Below are 16,184 nucleotides of genomic sequence, written 5' to 3' on the forward strand. Positions count from 1 at the left end.
TCGGTTCCACATAAAGAAGCAATAAAAACATACCAATTATATATATAGACATTATGTACAATTTAGAGAGAACTCTCTCTTTTGTTGTTCTTTTTTTAGTAACGAGTTCTTACTGCTTTATACACACGGTTGTACGCCCACAAGCCATTTAGGTATACTAACGTGTTGCGCGAAAGGTCTTTTTTATTAGTGTGGCACTGTTCTTCTATGTCTATAACTACTGAAAAAAAAAATTAATTGAATGACAATAAAATGGAAATGACTAGAATAAAAGTCTGATAGCAAGATACAACTTACAAGTTCGAGTTTAATTAAATTTGCACGAGTCAAAAAATGTTTTATTGACTTAATAAAAAAACTCGAATTTAATGGGAAAAATAAATAAAGCGTTTCACAATTAATAAAAAAAAAAAGCCAGTATAGTGGGGTCGAAGCATATTGGAGTTGGGTATGTCACAGGTCTTATTGAGGGCGCAGAATCTTGGTAAGTGTACACAGTTAACAACACACAGCACACTTCAGATTTTTAATGCATTTATTAAATCATTGAAGTCATTAAATCCAAAGATTTTCTAAGACATCTGATAAAAATTAACATGACAAAAAACTGGGTACTATTTTTTAAAAAAATGCAATCAATAAAATACAAGCCTTTACTAATTAAAACCAATTTACAATATTATCTATGTTTCTATAGGACTGAAAGAGCTGTTTGTTACCAAGGAGTTAGCCGAAGTTTGGTCAAGTGCCTGTCGATGAAATCACTGTAAGAATCTAATTCGGCTACGTAAATCAAGTAGGTAACGTCTGTTTGACCTTCGGCAGCATATGCATTTTTTATTCCCTCCACGTCGAATAATGGGTAGTTGGGCTTACACGTAGACAACATAAAGTCTCCTAGGGATTCAGCACCTTTCTTGAGCAAATCGTTGAATTTCGAGCTTCCTGATAAAATTTCGGGAACAGGGATTTGTCCCCTGTAAAAATCGTCGAGCTGCGACAGTGTTTGGTAAAATCGATCTTCGTTGAAATCGTCAAGGATTACAAATATGTGTATGTACTGCAATGTTTGCATCAGTTTCACTACAGCATGCTCACCTTTTTCGATACTTTTGCTAAGTTTGTCCCGGCAGTCCTCGAAAGCATCTTCGTTTTGTGGCAACTGGCTACAAGTGTTAATTGATTCAACGGTCAACAGTAGAAACCATTGTACGTACACACCGTAAATGCATCCCATCATTGGAGAGACCATTCGCAGCCTACTCATCGTGCCCACTGTAGAATCTTTAAGCCATATTGTATTAAAAGGCATACAGCTGAACTCTTCAAACCATATCGGTTGCCAAAGTGTTTCTTGTGTAACGCGTTTGAGCATTCTTTTTTGATCTCTTGTCCCGTCTGCGCACACATTTGTTCCGTCGTGTAAACACAGCAATACAAACGGAATAAAAAACTTGGTAAACACATTTTTGTCCATCTCGAGTCTTTTAGATTTGAAAAATTGCAAACTATCGAACACAGCACGACGAACGTAGTCTATATGAATACTCAAAATGTCTTTAAATTTTCGGTTTGTGCCACATAGTAGACAACTGTATTTCATATAAACGCACTGACACATCCATAGTTTGCTTAGAACATATGGACACACCCATAGTTTGCTTAGAACATATGCAATATTGATGGGTGTATAAATGACATAATAAATTAATAAACGTCAAATTGTATTAGTAAAAAAATTCATTTAATATGGATTTCTCAAACTGGTTGTTAATAACTGTTATATGAGTAATTATTTAATTATTGTAACTCTGTTCGTGTATAAGCATTTTTGTGTTGCAAATTTAGGGAACTTTATACTGGCCCAGCTACCGTCCAAGTTAAAAAAAACTATGTGCCGTATTTATAGTCAGTTAACCTTATCTTAAGTTATACTTTTAAAAGTAAAGCTTAATCTTAAGTATTCATAAACTGGCTTCAGTCATGCTTATATAAGTTTTATACTTTTTTGAGTAACCGACATCGTGGTTACACATGGTCACCGTTTGTTATCACTGTTATCATCGAGTATCTTGTATCTTTTACCCTTTTTAAAGGGTTAATGATATTTTTTTAGTTTGTCAACGTTTATAGGTAGTTCTATGTTAAATTAATGTTCAACACAAATTCGGAACTAAACCGACTATTTATAAAAAGGCTATAAAGCGCCGTTATTTTAAGTTGAAAACTATGTAATTTTGTTGAATGATTTTCTCGACTTTTAAAGGGAATGACGAACTTTTTAAATTTTTTATCTATTTTTTCTATACTTTACTTTTTAGGTACGATTACTGATCGATAGAGTTGACACATGAAGAAATCGGTTCAGTAGATAAGATGGGTCACATAAAAACATTTTTTTTTTTTAATTAAGTCAAATTAGTTCTCAATAATATGCGTGTGATGTTGTTTAGATATACCTATTGTACTAAAAAAAAAAAACAGTGAAAACCCAAGAAAATATCATAAGCCCATTTACCCAGAAGTGGTGAAAACTTTGGGTTTTATTATATAGTATCTTTGGTTTTCCTTATCAATCTACTGATAACGTTATCATTGCTTATCAATGTCGGCTAAAAATCAGCTATATTCGCATGTTTTTTTTCTACATGTGCATAAAATTAAACAGCAAGTTAGTAATTTACTAATTTACAATTTCCGCGTTTTCAGTATTTGAGTACTGTTTAAATTCGTTTTTAATCGCTTACTCTCAATAACCGCCAATCGAAATCTGAAACCATGAACCAAGCGGAACTGGGACCGTTGATATCGAAACTTCGAATACGCATAAACCCCCGTCACAAGAATCTCAAACAGCCTGAAGGTCCGCCTGGACGTTTGAAGAAGTTACGCAAAACCGTCACCGCTCTGTTTAAATACGAACGCATTGAGCTGGGCTATACGCTAGCCGACGAGTCGAGGGGTTACGCCGAACGGGTAAGATCGTTATATAATATTGTTACTATTGTGCTGTACGTTCGGTGTTTTGAATGATTTTTTTCCGTCACAGTTAATATCCGAAGCTATTCGACACGGAGACACCCACAAACCCACCATGGAAATGGCAGACTTTTGGATCGAAGAGAAACAGTTGATCCACAAGCTGTTCAAAGTGCTCGTGCCGCGTTACGTGGATTACAATACGTCCTACACAATGTTGTATAGAGCTCCAAAAGCTTATCCGGAAATTGTTTTGCCTGGATCCGTCTTGGAACTCAAAGGTGATTATTTAGTTACTCGAGAGAGAAAAGCAGCAGTCGTAACACACTAATCTAATTTTAATCATGGTATTTTTTTTTATTTATTCATTTAGGAAACCCGTTTCCCTCTATTCTGCCATTGCAATCGGACAAAAGAAATTTTATACACAACGTTCTACTGGACGAAGCAAAAAAAGCTTACAGGGCTGAAAAATATGAAGAAATCACTAAATCTCTCGATCAAAATCATGAAGGAGACGCGACAGAAAATTAATTGTAGATTTTGTTTGGTGTTTTATATTTATATATTATATAGTAAGGATATCTATTTAGGTATAGAAATTATGTTGAATAAATTTCCGACATGTATTTGTTTCAAATACTGTTAAAAAACTATTTCAAAACACATTATTTACGAGCCAAACAAATATTGGCAAATAGATGAATAATAATGGGTATTAGTCTGCGTCATTAATATTTACTAATATACTTTTTGTTTTTACAAGCAATTCTACAATATTTAATAAATTTATCGATAAAATTGTTTGTAGTTGACAATAAAAAATGTAAACTTTGAATGTTTACAAAAATAATAGAAAGGATAATTAAGTTGCTCATACTAGTTTGAAAATAAGCATCGCACAAATTTTAGAGATATTAGTCTTAGAAGATGCGGTTTAGCAGTACTCGCTTTATTTGGCCAAGCCATGTTTATTTTGTTATGAAAATAATTGTATATAATATTTCGGCAAAGGAATTTATTTGTCAGCAAATTAGTTTGTTTTATAATTCTTATAACAATTTTTTAAACATTAACTTCAATCATATTTTGGCTGTAAATCAAAATTTTAACAACACAAATGTTCCCTTGAAAATTTGTTGACATTATAAAACAACTATAGAGTATTTAGGAATTATTATTAAAAAGTTAGTCCTGCACCATTAATGTATATTACAAAGCAAACCTAGGCATTTTTTAATTAAAAATAACAAACAATAATTATTTGAAAATTTTTTATTTGCTGTCAAAAAATAAATTGTTCGAAATAATTTTTTACTTAACAAATTTATTCGATTTTTTATTTGTTAGATAATTAAATTAGTTTAAATAGAATATTTATTTGTAATTATTAATTGGTATTTGTTCAAATAACAAACAAAATTTATATTATTTGAGATTTATTTAAATAATAATGCTTCGGTTTGACTGTTGCAAACTGTGATCGTGCAATGAAAACACCACAATTCTGATTCTACAAAAATACTATTGTAACATAACTTTATTTAAATTAAAAAATTCCTTTAGGCACAATATTTTTCTACAAATGAAAGTTTTGTTTTCCATAAAATATTTGTTAAATATCGAGAAAAAACAGCCAAAAAACACGAGAAGGAATACTTAGAAACTAGACAATAGTCTAAAGGTTTATTAAAAAAAAAACAAATTTTTTATTCAACATAAATTACATAAAGTATGGTTCATAACAATTAAGTCGTTTTACAGTTCATCACGTACCCGAATGGAACATGTGTATTTTCTGATCCGAAGTCAACATATACCTGGCTCTTTGTGTGCCAACGACCGACGTCAACATACAAGCATCGTACTGCGAATAAATTGCTGTAATATTACGAGCGCCGCAATCGCTCTCAATGATAGAGTTACAGAGTTCGCTGTAGAATCCGGCAATCGTAGGCAACTGATAGAAGACGATAGTTTCGATTCCACGGATTTTGGCCCTGTTGTAAAAGTGATACCGTTCCGAGTACAATAGAATTTCACATTCGTTATGGTAAAACAAGTCTCGGGCTCTAGCCACCTTGCCGGGCTTTGTGTACTCGTTGATCTGAACGAATCTGTAATCTTCGGTTTTCAAATAGTTCCTAATGCACACAAAATCGAAATATGACGGTATGTACACTAATACGTGTTTTTCGTTGGAAGCCCGAATCTGCGTCAAAATTTTATGTATGAAATAATCGAATCGTTGACTAATAGATTCGGTCGGTGTTTTCGAATCGAGTTTATGGTAGTACTGTTTTAAATTGCACACTACGTGGCTTATGATGCCGGTTACGATCGGATTAATCACGTTTAGCGATCCGGCGTAATTCAGGCACCTGTTTTTGAATATTGCCATTAAATGAGGTAACCGACAAGACGACAACATGATTGTCTGACGATAGTGTTTGGACAGACCGTTGATGGACCAGTTTCGAACTCGTTGCAGGTCTGTGCCGTGCGCTTCTTTTGGCTGAAGGTGAAAATGGTTCATGATGTGCAACACGTGATCCCAATTTTGCATTAAAAATATTTCTGCTTGATCGAATATCAGCATTTCTATGGACGACAGAAAGTCGTAATCTCTGGACGATTCACCTTCTACACCGATGATCATACGCAAGCCCAACGGCGAAGCTATAATGATGTCAGCGTTGTAAAAATTTTCGTACAACTTCAAACTACTTTTGGTGACCGCCATACCTATTCTAAAAGCGTCATCAATGTTGCCGACAAAAGTTTTTTCGAAATCTTCCGGTTTTGGATTCTTTTTCGGCATAGCTAGTTCACCACCCGTAAATTCTTCAAGGAATCGGTTTTTATGTACAACGTTGAAGTTTTCTTTAGGCGACAATATCGATATCATCATGTTGATAATACGATAAGCGCAATCTTTAAACGGAACTAGAATCAATACTTTAGGTCGAGTCAAGCCTTGGTCGCGCATTTCATCATCACTTTTATCTTGCTTGTTGTTGTTTTCTACGACGATATCTCGACTTTTCACGACATGGTTGATGGCGTGAACACTGTAACAGTATCTCAGTTCTTCGGCGTTGTCGAAATTCCTCTCGGCATAATTAAAATCGTGGTAACGGCACATAACGGACAAGACTTCCAATTGAAAACTGTTGACGTCTTTGACGGTCGACACTAGTTGTTTGTGAAGAGATAGTGTGCTCACATCGTCCGACAAGACGGGAACATCCGGTATTTTGGCGTACGGTCTTATTTCTTCCAACGCTTTGACGGCGTGCCGGTTCTCTGGAACGATTAATTTTGGTTTTTTGAACGTTAACTTGCCCAGTTCGGGCCATTCTAGTTGAACGGTTTCTTCCAGCGGAGGATTGTCGCCCAGACAAGTAATCAATTCGGGCGATAAATCGTACGAATAATGCGTCAAAAACGGATCGTCGTCCGTCATTTTCACGGATTCAAGAAAAACAAAAATGCTGTGTACTCGGTTTTTGGAGAAATTTCAAAAATCAAGCACTAGTTGTTTAGTAGCAAAATTTAATTATTGCACATGGCAGTTGGCACATGTTGACTGTTGTTGTGAATGATATGTTATCAACAGAATAGATAACGTTATCATTCGTATCGTGTAAAAAAAATAATAAACTCTCGTTTACATTTATTCTCCTCCATGTTTATTTGTATTTTTGTTATCAGTACCGTGTATTGATAAGTGTTCTACGCAAATTAAATTTTGCGGCAATTCCTGTGCGGCCTAACCGTTTTTGAATGTCGTCTAAAGTGACTTAACCGAGTAAACAAGTACATAAACAAGTAAGTAGTAGGAAGCACGGGTGTTATACGACAAAGATGGTATGCGTTTGGTAAAAAAAAGCACAACACGCGCGGAGGACATCATGGGAGAAGAATCGGATTTCATTTGCGATTCTGTGGTAAGGATTGACTGCTAGTGCAAAGATAGGTATATACTAATTGATATTTTACGTTTATTATTGTTTTGGTTTTTAAGAACCTGTTGACGGAAGGATGTCGCTTGTCGGTGAGAATGCACAGCAGCGACGATTGGCGTAAGTAAACGTTATACCGGAATATATCCGTGTTGTTTATATTATTCGTAACGCTTATTCGGTGTTTTAGCGCTCGCCGAAATAATAAGTATCAAAGACGTGGGAAACATGCGATTCTATTACGTCCATTACATTGATTGTAAGTGTAAATCGTCAGGTTGTTGTTCTTAACGAACAACACTATTTTTTTTTTACAAGACCTTTCGTTTTATTAACTGTCCATTCGTAAACGCCATATTAATTGATTCGTCAACGTTTTAGATAATAAAAGATTAGACGAATGGGTGACCGAAGAACGACTGGACACTCGCAAAGTGCAGTATCCCAGAAAAGATGGACAAACCACCGGTACAGCCGGAAACGCTGGAGGAGGCGGAGGTACAGGCGCTAGTACGCCAAATCGTAAAACGGAAAATATTTCCATTTTATCGCAAAGCAGACCGGCATCGCCTCTGAGCGTACCCCCTGTGCCTACACAGAACGATCCTACAGTGCTAACAGCCGCTTTGCAAAAGAAAATTGCTAGAAAAAGGAAATTAGTCGATACAGAAGTAGGCTCAATAAACGATACATTTGTTTTATATGTATTCTAAAATTAAGTACATTTTTTTTTAGGAATCCCAAGAAGTAGCCACAGCTACACCACGTCAAACGGGTTCCATGGTTATGCAACACGACGATGTCGTTACAAGAATGAAAAATGTAGAGATGATCGAACTTGGTTTGCACAGAATAAGTCCGTGGTACTTTTCACCCTATCCACAGGTTAAAAATTGACTGTATAATTAATATTATGTATTTGCAAACAACGGTTAACTTTTAACGTTTGGTACTGTCGGTCTAATTCACAATTGCCGTAACTTCAAAATTACTTATTTTTGGCCAAGGCTCTATTTTTAATACATGGACAAGATATGAATTAAGCCAATGATGAGTGTTTATCGGGATGACTAACATAATTGTCACAATGGGCTAGTAAAAATGATTAAAACATTACATTTTGGATTTTAAGTTAGAACGATAGTTTAAATTAAACTAAATACTAAAAGTAATAGTTTATTTAAAAAAAAAACTCAAATAAGAAATAAGTTTGTCCAAATAATAATTTCAAATATTTTTTTTTATAATAATAGTAATAACTCAGATAAAATAATTATAAAAGTTTAAAAAACAAAATCAAATGTTTTATTTAAAAATTGTTAGGTTTATAAAAATGTGTTTAAAATATCTCATTATTTTCAAATAACTATTTGTTGTTTAAATAAAAAATGATCAGGTTTGATTTAAATGTTTATTTATTTTAATATCTTACTTAGTGACAATTTATATTTTAAAGCTTTTAATTTTTTACAGAAGTTTATTACCTATATATTAAACATATATACATTTATTTTTTTTCCAGGAAATGGTTAACTTAAATTGTATTTACATCTGTGAATTTTGTCTCAAGTACAAGAAAAGCAGAACCTCTCTTTACCGACACAGCGTAAGTCATTACTAAAATATTTTCATGCTATAATTTTTTTTTGGTGTAATACATTTTATACAATGTCATGACATGGCTTGTACTTTTTTGCTTTGTTTTTTTTTAAATATATTAGTTGCCGTAAAAGGTGTTGACTATCAGTTTTAGGTAACGATGCAGCCTGTCGTAATTAATTTGTCTACTTATTTTAGATAAAATGTAATCTAAGAAATCCGCCTGGAACGGAGATATACAGAAAAGAGTCAATATCGTTTTTCGAAATTGACGGTCGCAAGAATAAATCGTACTCGCAAAACTTATGCTTGTTGGCCAAGTTGTTTTTGGACCATAAAACGCTGTACTACGACACCGACCCGTTTTTATTCTACGTCATGACAGAGTACGACCTAAAGGGTTACCACATAGTCGGCTACTTTTCTAAAGAGAAAGAATCCACCGAAGACTATAACGTTGCGTGTATTCTCACATTACCTCCGTACCAGCGTAAAGGCTACGGCAAACTGTTGATCGAATTCAGTAAATATCACTGCAGTGTACTTTTGTAAAATTGTTGAGGGTAATTTAATATTTCTATTTGGTAGGTTACGAGTTATCGAAATTTGAAGGAAAAACCGGCACACCCGAGAAACCGTTATCGGACTTGGGATTGTTGTCGTATCGCAGTTACTGGAGTCAAACGATATTGGACATACTGTTGACTGTTAAACCGACACCGGACAACGAAAAACCCCAGATAACTATCAAGTAAGCGAATCCAAAAGTTTAAAAAAAAAACATGGTTAAGGAAGAAGCTTTACGGATTTTTGAACTTTTTTTTAGCGAAATTTGTGAACTGACCAGTATTAAAAAAGAAGATGTCGTGTCCACGTTGCAAATCCTCAACCTGATCAACTACTATAAGGGACAATACATAATATCCATCAATAAAGATATAATAACTACTCACATAGATTCGTTTCAAAAAAGGAAAGTCCGAATCGAACCGAAATGTTTGCATTGGACACCTAAAGATTGGTCTAAACGTGCCAAGTGGTAAAAAATAATATAATATATGTATAGTCATTTTTTTTAGTGACTGTAAACTGCTTTTTTTATTGTGTATATATATATATTCTCATATTTTATGTTTGGTACACGTGTGACAACTTAATGTTAAAATTAAATTTGTATAATAATATATATATTAGAAAAAAAAATTTGAATACACTTAATTTATTATTAAAACAAAAAAAAAAACATTATTGATTCAAGGGAATCCATCGTCGTCCTCTTCGGCCATTTCCTTAGCGAGTTCTAAATCTTGTTGTTCCCGCTCACGGCGCTCTTCGGCCGACTCCAAATCCTTACCGTACGATTTGGGAGGATAACGCATAGCTTTGACACTGTCGTTGTGCAAGTTCAAACAAAACGAAATACGCTGATGGAACGCCATTTGAGGTTCGAGCGTACAATATATATCGACCGGTTCTTTGCTCTGGACGTGGCTGTGTACGGGATCGATGGTGGCTTGAATAACGTCATCTCTGATGGCTTTTGAAATGATAAATTCAGCGTCCTTGGCTGAATCCAATCCAAGTTTTTCGGCAATATAATCTACCGATATACGCGAGTAGGACGCGCCAATAGCTCGAATGGCCGTCTTAATGACGTTGTGGCGTAAGCGAACAATCAGCATGTAAGTGTGGTCGGCGAGGAAGTTTTCTTTGAAGTTCTCCAATGTTTCGCTAAACATGTTAAGGTTTCCTAATCGCACCGACTGAGTAAGGCGGAAATACGGAATGAGCGCTTTACGTAAACTCGCTTGGCGGAAAATATGCCTTTCCGGAATGTCTCCCAACAACAACTCTACCGTAACGGCAAGCTTTTGTACGGTCTGCCTAAAACCAACAGCGGAATTTTGAGGTGCTTTGCGTAATGCTTGAATTAGATTTTTATGTGCCGTAGAATACTCGAGACGGGCGGCTTTGATACGCCCTTGGTAATACAAGAAGCGAGCACACTCGTTGTTGCTGGCTTGTTCAGGGAACACGGATTTTTGTACCAACTTGTCAGCTTGGTCGTACAAGTTATAATGTAAATAATTACGCAGTAAACAGTTAATGAGCACGGCTTGTCCTTCGTAGTCTTTTTTCAGCGTTGCCGTCCTCAACCGACTGTAGAGGAATCCTTTGATTTTGTGTAACTGGTCGGTGAGTTCATAACATCTCATGTGATAGAAATACGCTTTGGCCGTGATCAAATCTAATGTACGTCTGTTTTTGTCAACTAACTTGACCATTAGCGAATCGGAAAATTCCACAGCCTTTTGGTAATCTTCTTTGTCGATGAGTTGAACCAACACCAATAGGCGAATGTACCCGTCGATTTCCGGTAAAAGTGCCCCCGTGGCGTTTTTACCGGTGCGCATTTTGATCGCCTCAGGTATATCTGTTGGCGTAGTAACGTAGGACAACAGCAAATCTTTGTCGGACGAGGAATGCGTGTAAAACCCATTGATGACTGACCACAACACCGCTGCATTGAGCTTACGACGTGTTACGGGCCATGATCTCAAAACGCGCAGTATGAAACGGGTTTCTTTGGTTTGCACGGCTTTCTCTATTTGACGAATGTTGTCTCTAATCTCTTGAATGACGGCTGCGTCTTTCTTTTCTTGAGAATCTGATACGTCTGTCATTTCGACGTCTGGAGCGGGTTCCACTGCAGCAGTTGCCATTACTAATAAACAGAAATATCATACACATAATTGTAATATCGACAACGAAATGATTCGAACAAAATATTGTGAAATTATGTGTTTTATCACCTTCTCGCTGGTAGCAATTGAAAAAAAAAAAAAAAGAGTTAACTTACTTAATCAATTGTCGACGAAAAACGTTTAATCCGTTGAAGTAAATACAATATGACTTTTTATTGGTTTTTTGTTCAATAAAAAGTGAAACAAATTTCAATACAAATTTTGTGAACTTTTTTATTAAGTTAAGCAGACGATGACAATGATAAAAAATGATTTAAGTTTAAATTAAACAAAAATCAAACATAATTGCATGAAGTTACAAACGACACGATACGAATGTAATGTGATTTTTAAAAAAAAACGGATCTAACTTCATACCATATACGAGTTGAAATAATATACGGGCGCACTTCCACCGCATAACGGTAGGTATGTCAGCATTTTGTGTTATCAATTTATACAATATGGTTGCCGGTGTCCTCCCGTAAGAAATACACGGCCGCCCGAGAAACCGGTTATCACAAGTTGCCGACATACCTATTGGCTGTCTATTTGCCAAATGGAAATATTTATTCTGCTTTCATTTATTCTGTACTCTGTAGCTCAGCTGTTGATCGATGGTTTTTTATTCTTTGCTTTTGAGTTTTATCTCAGTTAGTGATAAATAAAACACAATAACGCGCAATAACAATTCCAGTCAACAAAAGTCAAAATTTGACAAAAGAGTGTTGACGTAAATCATAATATATATATATTTAATAGAGAATTATTATTATAAAATACAATAATAAGATAAAAAAATGTATGAATAAATAGTTAAGTGAACACCGCAATAATTACAAGCCATTGTTAAACGTATTTTTCGGTATTATTTGCAAGTGATGAGACTAGAAAATTGAGAAATTCACTCGTTAAGCCGTATACAAATTTGTTGCCAATTCATTTAAATTTGACAGCGTTTGCCATTTGAAAAAAAATTTGTATTATCCATGTGAAAAACCAAGTTGAGCGTACAAAAAATGTACTTTATACTTGTGTTTGTTTTCTCAACACTTTACAATTTAAATGTGGCTGATCCTCTCGTCCGATACCAACCTGAACAAATACATTTGTCGTTGGGCGGTAAGTTGAACTGATGTTATGTATTTTTTTTGAAAAGAACAACTTACTGATGTTTTGTACTATCACTTTTTTGTTGTAAATAGAATCGGTCAGTGAAATTGTTGTAACGTGGACAACCTGGAATAACACTGATGAGTCTATTGTAAAGTACGGCATAAACGGACCGATTCTGAAAGCTTCCGGCAGTTCTAAATTATTTGTAGACGGTGGCGATCTCCATCGCACGCAGTACATTCATCGTGTTAGACTTCCCAACTTGCAGCCTTCGAGTCAATATGGTAAAAATTGAGTAATTATTATTAAAAAAAGAACAAACATGATCCATTATTAATGCTATACATTTGTTCAGTTTATCACTGCGGTAGCAACAAAGGTTGGTCTTCTCAGTATTCATTCAAAACCGTTCCCACGGACAGTGATTGGTCGCCTAGTATTGCTTTTTTCGGTGACATGGGTAACGTCAACGCTCAGTCGCTTCCTAGAATCCAGGAAGAAACTCAGCGAGGATTATATGACTTGATACTTCATATTGGTGACTTTGCTTATGACATGGATAGTGTAAGTATAGGCCCAAAAAAAAAAATCATTTTTTAATATTTCAATGTTCAAACAGAACGATTGAATTATTATAAATTATTATTTTATTCACACATTAAAATTAGCAAACAGAAATATTTTTGAAAAATGTTCACTTAAAAAGTTTTGTGTTTATATAAAAATTGAAATAATAGCAAAGATAAATAAAAGTAGATTGAAATAAAATTTAAAATAACAAAAATTGAATTTTTAAAAAAATTGTGTATACAATTGAAGATGTATTTAAATATAATACCAAGTTCTAAGTAATAAATAATTTTAAATAAGTCATTAATTTACTAATTATTGTTTGAAAACTTAAAATAAAATTATCCAGAGTTTTCTAAAACAAGGATTACCAGTTGAAGTGAAGAATTTATTAGTTTTAATACAATTTGAATTTTAAATTATTGTGATAATAATTGTAATAGTAAATTTTTATTTAGTAATTTTTGTAAAAAAATATTTAAAAAAAAGTTTGTAAATAAACGCAGCAATGGTATTTTAATATACTAAAATCTATCTGCCAACGCACAAAACTAAAACTTTATTTAATTTTTTTAAAAACATTATACGAAAACGAAACACTTGTAAAAACTATTTGGTTTGATAGTATTTCTGTTTTGTCAAAATTAGGACTGCGAATAATTATTTGTTTGCGATTAAATTTCTACAGGAAAATGCCAATGTCGGAGACGAATTTATGCGTCAATTGGAGCCGGTCGCTTCGTACGTTCCTTATATGACGTGTCCAGGCAATCACGAACAAAAATAGTAATTAAATATATACAATTTCAAAAACACATTTAAAATGTGCTATTCATTCATTAAACATTTTTTTTCCCCCCCCAGCAATTTTAGCAACTATAAAGCTCGTTTCAGTATGCCGGGTGACTACGAAAACATGATGTATAGTTTCAACTTGGGTCCAGTGCATTTTATTAGTCTTTCGACGGAGTTTTATTATTTCCTTTATTACGGTATCAAGCCTGTGGTGTTACAATACGAATGGCTAGTCGAAGATCTCAAAGTTAGTACATCGAGTATTGTGATACATTTCGACAACGACACGACCTAGTGTTGCGCTGCTCAACTGTTTATTTAATTTTGTTCTCAGCAAGCAAACGAACCGGAAAATCGCAAACTCAGACCTTGGATTATAGTGTACGGACATCGGCCTATGTACTGTTCCGACGCCGACAAGGATGACTGTACCTATCACGAGACAATCACGAGAGTTGGTCTTCCTCTGTTGCATTGGTAAGTATCGGCAGGTCTCTAAACCCGATTTTAACAGCGTGATACAACTCGACCAATCATCAGCGGGTGCGAAATAGTGGCTAGTCTTTGCCAACACGGTTATATCGCCCAAATTTGATTTAGCGTGACATTGTCGTAACTGATGTTAAAAATACATGCCAAACTGATACACAGATTTACATTTTAGGTTTGGACTGGAAAAACTTTTTTACGACAACGGTGTCGACTTATGTCTTTGGGGACATGAACACACCTATGAAAGAATGTGGCCGGTCTACGATCATCAAGTGTACAACGGAACTTACACGGCTCCTTATACCAATCCTCGTGCGCCTGTACACATCACGTCCGGTTCGGCCGTAAGTAAATTTAGGAAATACATCATATTTTATTAAACCGTTAAAAAATAAACTAAATTGTATTGTACAACTCTAGGGTTGCCAGGAAAGAACTGATACTTTTATTCCAAATCCACCGGCATGGTCGGCGTTGAGAAGTAGCGATTACGGTTACGGTCGTATGAAGATCTACAACAGTACACATTTGTATGTAGAACAAGTGTCGGACGATAAGGTGAAGTATATATATATATATTTAAAACTTTTTAAAATTATAATTTAATATTTTTAAAATTTTTAACTCGAACCTTTTCTGAGATGTGAATTTTTGAAAACGATGGTAGTAGAACTCTCTAAAAAAATAACTTTTAGATATATTTTTGTCCATGGTTGAATTATATTTAAATTACAATAAATGTTTACAAAATCTCTTGTCATCGTTCTTTCGCAACGCAATACCTTTTTTTTTCTTCAACACTTGGACTGTGTTATTTTCTTTGGTTACGTATCAACTTGATTGTTTTTTTTTTCCTAATCATTTGAATACTTATTTTATTTTAGGAAGGCGAAGTCATAGACCATATGTGGCTAATCAAGGACGAACACAAACCTTACGGTCAAACAATTTTAAATAATTTGTAATAAATCAATGACTCAACCGTTTCAATACGCGATTAACATTATTTTATGAACGATTAATGTTTTATCTGTATTTATATATTATACTATACTAAAAAAAAATTTTTTTTTATAAATTTATTATTGTTACAAAGTCATAAATGGTTTTCAAAAAAAAAAAACCTATCGTAGCTTATACTTGCACATACAATTATCTAGTCTTACGGTTTTAAGCGTAAAAGCAAACTTTTATTTGAATTTGACTAAACAATATTTATTTATGTAATTAAGTTAAAATTATAGCACAGTGTCAAAGTGCCGAGTATACGTTTCATTAAAAATTATTTTTGAGATGTGTTCTTGTTGTATTTTTTTTGTCTGTAATTAAACATCAGATTTATTGCTGGATTTAGTCCACAAGGTCCACAGGAATAATTATTATAACTGAAAATAATAAAAGTCCAAACCAAGCACGATATAAACATATTTTTATAATCTTACATAAACACAATATTAAGTATAGGTCATGAGTATACTTGTAAGTTGTAAACTTGTGTGCACATATTGTTATAATTTTTAAATTGTATTTTATCAAATTTACACGGATAGTTTATATTAACCTCTCTTGCCCCCTTGTTCCTGTGTTTAATTGAGAGACTACAAAATTTCGATAACTCTATTTGTTTTTGTGCTTACACATTAGTAAAAAGTGAAAACACTTACATTTTTGAAATCTATATACCGTTATTTTTGTATGGCTAATTTCAAATGTTTTTATTTATTATACACTGGTAAATTCATTAAAACAAAAATGTAAAGGTGTGTTTTTTTTTTGGTAGGATGTTGTTTGAATTATCATTTTTAAAAATGTGTCTTATGATTCACATAGGTAATTAATTAATTAATTCAAATATTAAAAATACAAATAAATAACCACGTCTGTAATAACAAACGAAAAAACAAATCGTGTTAAATGTTTTGCT

At 33.9% G+C, this 16,184-nt stretch overlaps 6 protein-coding genes across 6 annotated transcripts in view; 3 read left to right on the top strand and 3 right to left on the bottom strand.

Moving 5' to 3' along the window:
- LOC126846821 (kynurenine/alpha-aminoadipate aminotransferase, mitochondrial-like) overlaps window positions 1-16,184 on the bottom strand; it is a 62,831-nt gene that overhangs the window by 38,572 nt on the left and 8,075 nt on the right. The window lies entirely within an intron of this gene.
- LOC126846823 (39S ribosomal protein L17, mitochondrial) lies at window positions 2,612-3,635 on the top strand. Its single transcript, XM_050586626.1, has 3 exons — window positions 2,612-2,976; window positions 3,050-3,260; window positions 3,353-3,635. Exons 1-3 carry the CDS (start codon window positions 2,779-2,781, stop codon window positions 3,511-3,513), a joined length of 570 nt encoding a protein of 189 aa, XP_050442583.1. The 5' UTR covers window positions 2,612-2,778; the 3' UTR covers window positions 3,514-3,635.
- LOC126846818 (U3 small nucleolar RNA-associated protein 25 homolog) lies at window positions 4,463-6,571 on the bottom strand. The gene has a single exon (XM_050586616.1). The coding sequence runs from the start codon at window positions 6,443-6,445 to the stop codon at window positions 4,748-4,750; it is 1,698 nt and encodes a 565-aa protein (XP_050442573.1). The 5' UTR covers window positions 6,446-6,571; the 3' UTR covers window positions 4,463-4,747.
- LOC126846820 (histone acetyltransferase Tip60) lies at window positions 6,704-9,792 on the top strand. The gene is made up of 9 exons (XM_050586619.1): window positions 6,704-6,929; window positions 7,007-7,064; window positions 7,135-7,203; window positions 7,326-7,615; window positions 7,680-7,829; window positions 8,467-8,550; window positions 8,742-9,066; window positions 9,132-9,294; window positions 9,370-9,792. The coding sequence occupies exons 1-9, from the start codon at window positions 6,852-6,854 to the stop codon at window positions 9,584-9,586; spliced, it is 1,434 nt and encodes a 477-aa protein (XP_050442576.1). The 5' UTR covers window positions 6,704-6,851; the 3' UTR covers window positions 9,587-9,792.
- LOC126846819 (probable 26S proteasome non-ATPase regulatory subunit 3) lies at window positions 9,618-11,569 on the bottom strand. Its single transcript, XM_050586617.1, has 2 exons — window positions 11,404-11,569; window positions 9,618-11,268 (listed from the first exon to the last, which is right to left on the bottom strand). The coding sequence occupies exon 2, from the start codon at window positions 11,264-11,266 to the stop codon at window positions 9,797-9,799; it is 1,470 nt and encodes a 489-aa protein (XP_050442574.1). The 5' UTR covers window positions 11,267-11,268; window positions 11,404-11,569; the 3' UTR covers window positions 9,618-9,796.
- Window positions 11,969-15,554, top strand: LOC126846822 (acid phosphatase type 7). The gene is made up of 9 exons (XM_050586625.1): window positions 11,969-12,409; window positions 12,493-12,687; window positions 12,759-12,967; window positions 13,662-13,759; window positions 13,838-14,015; window positions 14,103-14,245; window positions 14,433-14,604; window positions 14,681-14,818; window positions 15,145-15,554. Exons 1-9 carry the CDS (start codon window positions 12,307-12,309, stop codon window positions 15,223-15,225), a joined length of 1,317 nt encoding a protein of 438 aa, XP_050442582.1. The 5' UTR covers window positions 11,969-12,306; the 3' UTR covers window positions 15,226-15,554.

This window comes from Adelges cooleyi, unplaced genomic scaffold, assembly GCF_023614345.1.
Source record: "Adelges cooleyi isolate 19-005CV unplaced genomic scaffold, UGA_ACOO_1.1 ACOO_flye_CR_arks_rails_tigmint_CR_PRNA_9, whole genome shotgun sequence".
In the NCBI taxonomy this organism is placed as follows: Eukaryota; Metazoa; Arthropoda; class Insecta; order Hemiptera; family Adelgidae; genus Adelges; species Adelges cooleyi.

What these genes read in the sequence shown, in the direction of transcription:
- LOC126846823 (XM_050586626.1), top strand. Translation starts at nt 2,779, where the DNA reads ATGAACCAAGCGGAACTGGGACCGTTGATATCGAAACTTCGAATACGC. An exon ending in CGAGGGGTTACGCCGAACGG is followed by an intron (nt 2,977 to 3,049) that starts GTAAGATCGTTA and finishes TTTCCGTCACAG; the next exon opens with TTAATATCCGAAGCTATTCG. An exon ending in ATCCGTCTTGGAACTCAAAG is followed by an intron (nt 3,261 to 3,352) that starts GTGATTATTTAG and finishes TTATTCATTTAG; the next exon opens with GAAACCCGTTTCCCTCTATT.
- LOC126846818 (XM_050586616.1), bottom strand. Translation starts at nt 6,445, where the DNA reads ATGACGGACGACGATCCGTTTTTGACGCATTATTCGTACGATTTATCG.
- LOC126846820 (XM_050586619.1), top strand. Translation starts at nt 6,852, where the DNA reads ATGCGTTTGGTAAAAAAAAGCACAACACGCGCGGAGGACATCATGGGA. An exon ending in ATTTCATTTGCGATTCTGTG is followed by an intron (nt 6,930 to 7,006) that starts GTAAGGATTGAC and finishes TTGGTTTTTAAG; the next exon opens with AACCTGTTGACGGAAGGATG. An exon ending in CAAACTGTTGATCGAATTCA is followed by an intron (nt 9,067 to 9,131) that starts GTAAATATCACT and finishes TCTATTTGGTAG; the next exon opens with GTTACGAGTTATCGAAATTT.
- LOC126846819 (XM_050586617.1), bottom strand. Translation starts at nt 11,266, where the DNA reads ATGGCAACTGCTGCAGTGGAACCCGCTCCAGACGTCGAAATGACAGAC.
- LOC126846822 (XM_050586625.1), top strand. Translation starts at nt 12,307, where the DNA reads ATGTACTTTATACTTGTGTTTGTTTTCTCAACACTTTACAATTTAAAT. An exon ending in AATACATTTGTCGTTGGGCG is followed by an intron (nt 12,410 to 12,492) that starts GTAAGTTGAACT and finishes TGTTGTAAATAG; the next exon opens with AATCGGTCAGTGAAATTGTT. An exon ending in TTGCTTATGACATGGATAGT is followed by an intron (nt 12,968 to 13,661) that starts GTAAGTATAGGC and finishes AAATTTCTACAG; the next exon opens with GAAAATGCCAATGTCGGAGA.